This window comes from Quercus suber, unplaced genomic scaffold (assembly GCF_002906115.3).
Source record: "Quercus suber isolate HL8 unplaced genomic scaffold, Cork oak 2.0 scaffold_1184, whole genome shotgun sequence".
Taxonomy (NCBI): Eukaryota; Viridiplantae; Streptophyta; class Magnoliopsida; order Fagales; family Fagaceae; genus Quercus; species Quercus suber.
In genome coordinates, this window is record NW_027070583.1 from 15,691 (window position 1) to 23,603 (window position 7,913).

General features: G+C 35.5%; 1 protein-coding gene across 1 annotated transcript; it reads left to right on the plus strand.

Annotated features, from left to right (window-relative positions):
* The first annotated feature begins 856 nt into the window (after window positions 1-856).
* On the plus strand, window positions 857-3,995 carry LOC112030728 (receptor-like protein EIX2). Its single transcript, XM_024063392.1, has 2 exons — window positions 857-3,263; window positions 3,472-3,995. The coding sequence occupies exons 1-2, from the start codon at window positions 857-859 to the stop codon at window positions 3,993-3,995; spliced, it is 2,931 nt and encodes a 976-aa protein (XP_023919160.1).
* Window positions 3,996-7,913: the final 3,918 nt, after the last annotated feature.

Consider the following 7,913-nt stretch of genomic DNA (forward strand, 5'->3'; position numbering starts at 1 on the left):
TTAAATAGGATCTTATATTTTCATGTCTAAATGGACTCTCCTTTTGATGGCCAAAATGAGAGTTTTAGTCCAAAACGTGGATTTCCTCCCCAAAAAAAAAAAAAATCCAAAACGTGGGTGAGGTGTATTTTTAATTGTTGTTAATGGACCAATTTAACCTTGGATCATAGCACAGGTGGTAACTAATGGGTAATCAAAATGGGAAAGTATGGATAATTTCCATAGTAATTTTCTTTTTGGAGAAAATTATTTCCATAGTACTTGATTATTTATTTATTTATTTAATAAAATGGAGATATATAGATATGGAACTCTTTTGTAAAAGTTAAAATTCAAATAAACACTTTAATTTTAAAATTCAATTCAAAGCATGACTTTTTTATACTACAGAATTTTAATATATGGAAATTGTATTAAACTCAGATAAGATTACAATGACTCTGAATAGGAACTAACAAACTCTACCTGAAATGCTGCCAAGATTTAAGCATAACAAACTCTCTAAACTACCAATGGATAACTGACATGCGCATTTCCCCTCTAAATGACAGTGCCACTAATAGGAGATAAACTACATGTACTTTCTGGGAAAGACCATAAAGCCACTGAAAATTGACCCATGAAAGTTGATACGTGGCAGCCAAAAAAAAAAAATGTGGCCAGATCAAGACAGAGGCCCCAGGAGGGTCCTACTTGCAGTCAATGCCTGAAGCATAGACCACCGAATGCGGACAGTGTAGAATTTGAAGGGTAAAACAAAACAAAACAAAACAAATTCAAAGGGGGGTGCTCCTATAAATTACCATCCAATTAGTATCCTTTTTCACAATTAACTCTTACTTCTTATAATCCGATAATGGAGGGTTCCTTAGGATTCCATTTCCTCACTTTTCTAATTATTCCTCTTCCGAATTTCTTCATTTTCTGCACCGGACACACTGACTCTGAGGTTCGTTGCATCGATACCGAGCGACGCGCCCTTCTCACCTTCAAGCAAGACCTTATTGATCCTTCAAACCGGCTTTCCTCTTGGACTGTTGATGGGGATTGCTGTCACTGGGTCGGTGTTGTATGCCACAACCTCACTGCTCACATCCATCAACTCCATCTCAGAAGCTTCCCTCCTGTTTGGGATGATTCTATGACTGACGAACAATATCGGGCTCAAGATGAAGCCTATGAACGGTCAAAGTTTGGTGGTAAGCTAAATCCTTCTCTGCTTGATTTGAAGCATTTGAATTACTTTGACCTCAGCTTCAATAATTTCTCTGCTTCTCCTATTCCCGAATTTCTCGGTTCAATGAAGAGTTTAACATCTCTTAATCTCTCTAACGCGGGATTTGTGGGACGCATACCTCATCAACTTGGAAATCTCTCCAATTTGCTCTATCTCAATCTCGGAAGCGATGATTTTTCTGGTTTGTATGTGAATAACCTTCGATGGCTTTCTGGTCTTCCTTTGCTACAACATCTCGCTATGAGTTATGTTAATCTTAGCAAAGCCTCTGATTGGCTACGAGTCACAGACACGCTCCCTTCCTTGTTTGAGTTGCGGTTGTCAGATTGCCAACTTCCTTTCATTCCACCGACACCCACTGTTAACTTTTCATCTCTCCTCACCCTCGATCTTTCATGGAACCAATTTGACAACACTTTGATCCCATCATGGATCTTTGGTCTTCGTAATCTTGTTTCTCTTGATCTATCTGGCAATAACTTTCAAGGTCCAATCCCCGTTGATCTCCAAAACACGACTTCTCTTAGGCACCTCGATCTATCTGGAAGCAATTTCAACTCTTCAATTCCCAATTGGTTGTATAGTTTTAGTCGTCTTGAGTTTCTCCTTCTTAGCTCCAATAATTTGCGGGGTACAATCTCCAGTGCCATTGGAAACCTAACATCTGCCATTAGTATTGACTTGTCATTCAATGAACTTGGAGGAAAGTTGCCAAGATCGTTGGGTAGTCTCTGTAACTTAAGGGAAATCAGATTGTCATTCAACAAATGGAGTCAAGAGATATCTGAAATCTTAGAAAGTTTATCAGGGTGTCTTTCAGATAGACTAGAGGTCTTAGGCTTAAGTGATTCTCAACTTCATGGTCATTTGAAGGATGAACTTGGTCTATTCAAAAATCTATCTAAACTTTATCTTCAGAATAATTCAATCTCAGGTCCACTCCCACTGTCTTTAGGAAATCTTTCATCTTTGACATACCTGTATCTTTCAGATAATCAATTGGAAGGAACCCTCCCACTGTCTTTAGGTAGTCTTTCATCTCTGATATATCTTATTCTTTCAAATAATCTATTCAACGGGACAGTTCCTCAAAATTTTGGGCAACTTTCCAAACTACAGGTTTTACATATTGAATCAAATATGTTGGAAGGTGTTGTGTCCAAATCCCATTTTTCCAATTTAACAAGATTGGTAGCATTTTCTGCATCTGGAAACCGGCTGACTTTAAATGTAAGTCACGATTGGACTCCTCCGTTTCAACTTTTCACTTTAAGCTTGCGATCATGGAATTTAGGGCCAGAATTTCCTCTATGGCTTTGTTCACAAAGGATTCTTTTTTATTTGGACATATCCAGCACACAGATTTCAGATGTGATTCCTCCTTCATTTTGGAACTTGTCTTCTCAATTCTCATATCTAAATCTTTCCCACAATCAAATCAATGGTGAGATTCCAAACAATCCTTCAATTTTGTCTACTTCAATAATTGATTTAAGTTCAAACCATTTCAAAGGTTCATTGCCTTATATATCCTCTAGTGTGATTGTGCTAGATCTTTCTGACAATTCATTCTCCAAGTCAATTTCATCATTTTTGTGTTTCAAGATGAATGACTCCAAAAGCATAGGATATCTCAATCTTGAAAAAAATAATTTATCAGGAAAAATACCTGATTGTTGGATGAAGTGGAATAGCTTGGTGGTCCTAAATTTGGCAAACAACAATTTTAGTGGCAATTTTCCAGCATCAATTGGATCTTTGACACTTCTTAAGTCTTTGCACCTATACAACAACAAATTCTCTGGAAACTTGCCATCATCTCTGAGAAATTGTGAAAATTTGGTGATTATTGATGTTGCTAAAAATGAGTTTGTTGGAAGCATACCTTCATGGATAGGCCATAGATTTTCAAGCTTGATGATTCTCATCCTTCACTCAAATAATTTCCATGGTCACATACCAAAAGAACTTTGTGCTCTTACCTCACTCCAGATCTTGGACCTTTCTCATAATAAGCTATCTGGAGGTATTCCTGGATGTGTAAAAAATTTTAGTGCCATGGCCACAAAAAATAATTCAAATCTTGATATGAGTTTTATTGGCTCAAATGAATTTAGAGGTGAAACTCTCCTTCTTGAAAGCGAATTGCTTGTGATAAAAGGGCAAACCTCTAGAGTATAGCACCATTCTCCACCTAGTAAAATGTATTGACTTTTCCAATAACAATTTATCAGGTGAGATCCCTAAAGAAGTGACCAGTCTTCAAGAATTACGATCATTGAATCTATCATATAATCTCTTGATTGGAAGTATTCCTGAGAATATAGGTGCTATGGGATCATTGGAATCAATTGATTTCTCCATGAACCAACTTTCTGGTCAAATTCCCTCAAGCATGTCAAGTTTGACATTTTTAAATCATTTGAATTTGTCAAATAATAATTTGACTCGGAAAATCCCTTTAAGCACTCAACTACAGAGCTTCAATGCATCAGATTTTATTGGAAACAAACTTTGTGGACTACCACTTTCTAATAATTGTACTATAAATGATGTAAACCCTGACAAAGAAAACAAAGGGAGTGAACATAATGGTGGACTTGAAGTGGATTGGTTCTTTGTAAGCATGGCACTCGGCTTTGTGGTTGGGTTTTGGGGTGTATGTGGCCCTTTACTATTGAACAAGCAATGGAGAATTATGTATTTTCAATTCCTGTATCACATGGGGTACAAGCTTAAGAGTCTTGTTTTGTTGTAAGTAAATGTTGTAAGTTTCTTAATATTAGTGCAAATGTTATGTTTATCAGTATTTTAATGATTTCTACTTATCAAAAATATTTGATGATTTCTAGATCATCTTTGTGCTGGTTAGTACTTTTATTAGTTAATTCACTTCATTAGCATATATGAATACAGTATTTCTTCCTATGAATGTCAAAGGAATCCAATTTGTGAAATCAAATTTTAGTCCATAAAAGCGTTGTAGTATACTATATCTTGAAATGATGCCCTGTTTGTGTTACTGTTACTCTCTTTTTTATTTGGGTGAGGACTATTTCTATTACTTTAAAGGGGAATTTTGATATCTTACGAGCTAAGTGTTCATTCGGCTATCCTGGTAATTCTCTTTAGAATTTCCTAATGATCACTTTGTAAAGTCTCAACAAGATTGTGCATAACCGGACAACCTAATCATGTTTATAAAAAATTCTAAGGGTATCAGTTGGATCCCTTCCAAACAGTTTTAGAGAAGGAATCCTAGGCTACAAAATAGTGGCTCTGTAAAGTCTACCATTCCCCTGCCAAATCTGGCCTTTGATGTCGGAGGAGTTTCTTTCTAATAATCTCAAAGAAATAGAAAAAAACTACCTTGAATCTAAATTTTAAGGTTTTTTAGCTTTTTTGTTTTTCTTGAAATGTTAATTAAATGTACACAATATTTTGATAAAGTAGTAAGTCTAGTGCTATGCTTCTACTTACTCAGGTCTCCTGAATAATAGTTAATTTACTATACCTTTCTCCTAAACAACAAAAAGTCTCTCAGCAGTGCTTTCCTTGAGTTTTAGGATATTTAAAACTGAATGGTTCATTTTTTAAGAGTCATGATTATGCCTGCAAAGGATCAATGCTGAAAGGTACTGTAGGGGGATTTGAAAATTTAATTGAGACCATATGGAAGTTTTACACATTTTTAGTTCCCTATTTAGGTGGAAAATTTCTCAAACATCATATTGAAGATGAACATGAAACTTGCAACTTGCAAGTCAAGCTCAATAGTGTCCAGTGGAATCCTTTCTCCCACTTGCAAGAATGTATCATACATGAAAATTCTCATGTGTCGAGAAAATCAAACCATAAACAGTAGTCCACTTCTTTCTAAGGTGATATTTAAATGATCACTTTGGTTAATTACTAAACAAAATGAATAAAGACATAAACATCATTTGTGTGCTAACCATCAATGGCCGGTTTTGGCTAAAAACCTATTTAAACACACGCTTGTGTTGTTGCTTGATATTAAACATGTAAAGGTTCCTTTGAATTCAATTCTTCCCTACTTATTGCTTCATCAGATCTGTGTCTTTCATAATTGTTGTGCTTCTCTTGCTATAGTTTTCTCTGTAATACCCTACAATTCAAGCCTATGCAAAGGAGCTCCAATCTAACTTGCAATGAGAAAGAAAAACAAGCCCATCTAAGTTTCAAAGCTATTACAAGTCCTTCAAGTAGGCTCTTGTCTTTGTATATTCAAGATTGCTGAAGATGGATTGGAATCTGACTTGACAACGTTAGTGGAAATTGGGTTGAACTCCACTTAGGAATTAATATTCTGCTGATGAATATAGATTGCCATTGGGTGGCAAGATTAATCCTCTTTTTACAGGAGCTAGAACTACTAAATAAATTGAGTTAATTATTCTATTGGTGAGTGCATTCCAAGCTATTTTGGTTACTTGGAGTTTAGAAATCTATCACAGCTTTACTTTATTAATCTACAGGAAAATGATAGTCTAGTTTTGGTTTCTCATCTTTCTTCCCTGCAATATTTTTATGCAAGTGGTGTCAACTTTCAAAGGGAAAAAGAAAAAAGCTTCAGGTAAATCAGCTCCCTTTTATTTTAATATTATGTTTATCTCAATGCCAACTTCATAACATGCATTGGTTCTTTCTATGAATCTTTTTTTTTTCGTAATAGTTATGACAATGGGAGAGGGGGATTTGAACCCTGATGTTTCCAACGGAAACATCATGAGATATCAATTGAGCTATAAAACACTTGGCCAATCAATTCCGTGGCACAATAGCAATTAGTAATAAACTTTCATACCTATCCTTAGACTCCAGTATTCTACAATGCCAAGTACTGAGTACCAAGCTAAATCTTTGCAACCTTAAACACGTTTTTGTCCAGCAATCAGCTGTCTAAGAAAATCCCAAAGTAAGTTAGCTCCCTTTTATTTTAATATTATGTTCATCTCAATGCCAACTTCATAACATGCATTGGTCCCTGAAAATTTCAATTTTCTATCCCTTGAAGAGCTTAATCTTTCTATGAATCTTTTTTTTTTTTTTTCGTAATAGTTATGACAGTGGGAGAGGGGGATTTGAACCATTGATGTTTCTGTTGGAAACATAATGAGATATCAATTGAGCTACAAAACTCTTGGCCAATCATTTCAGTGGCACAATAGCAATTAGTAATAAACTTTCATACCTGTCCTTAGACTCCAGTATTCTACAATGCCAAGTACTGGGTACCAAACTAAATCTTTGCAACCTTAAACATGTTTTTGTCCAGCAATCAGCTGTCTAAGAAAATCCCAAAGTAAGTTAGCTCCCTTTTATTTTAATATTATGTTCACCTCAATGCCAACTTCATAACATGCATTGGTCCCTGAAAATTTCAATTTTCTATCCCTTGAAGAGCTTAATCTTTCTATGAATCTTTTTTTTTTCGTAATAGTTATGACAATGGGAGAGGGGGATTTGAACCCTTGATGTTTCCGTTGGAAACATAATGAGATATCAATTGAGCTACAAAACTCTTGGCCAATCATTTCAGTGGCACAATAGCAATTAGTAATAAACTTTCATACCTGTCCTTAGACTCCAGTATTCTACAATGCCAAGTACTGAGTACCAAACTAAATCTTTGCAACCTTAAACACGTTTTTGTCCGGCAATCAGCTGTCTAAGAAAATCCCAGATTCCTTAGGCCATTTTTGGCATCTTGCATATCTTTCTTTCTATATATGATAAGTTCTTCTATGGTCCCATCCTAAATATCTTGGAAAATTGTTAACCTTGTGGAAATTACATCTTCACACTCTATTGTCATGAATGTAAGCCCCAATGGGGCTCCTACTTTTGAACTCAATGCCATCATAGTGAGTCCACACTTCCTGCATGGTTAACAACACAGAAACCTTATGCAGTTAGACATCTCACAGATAGGAATTTTAGACAGTTCTAAACTGGTTCTGGAATTTGGCTATGTACATTAAATTGGTCAATCTCCCTGTGAACAAACTTGATGGCAAATTGGTAATGTTTCCAAGGTTTTGCTAAACTCTGAACTTGTTGATTGAGCTCCAAATGTTTCAAAAGTCAGCTACAACAATCATCACCAAATGTTACAGTTTTGAATATTGCTTTTCTAGAACAAGATCCTCATTTTGTGCCAAAACATTATTAGAAATTTGCCTGATAATTCTTGACATATCAGATAAATCTCTATAAAGAGAACTTCATCATTGCCAAATGCATTGGCTATTTTTGACCCGATTAAACTGGGAACAATAACCTTTTAGGTGTGATTCACAATCATGAATCATTGGCTCCCTTATATAAGCTTGAACCCTTGTGCTTGAACAACAATAGCTTCTTCATAATTGTACCTTTTTTATTGCAATACACATTGTGGGCTCCTTGATCTAGACTGGAATAGGTTCACGGGGAATTGTACCATGCTGGATGGTTGAAATGATAGTTGTCCAAAAATATGGCAACTAGCTTCTCTTTTGGTATTCGATTTTTGCCAATTATAGCCTCAGGATATTTACCAAGGTGTCTTACATTTACTTCTTTTCTCTAGAACTTTTTAAGAGTCTTTTATTATTCCATGTTTGTAAGGAGCATATATGGTATACCTTTCAAGTAACTACTGTGTTAGTTT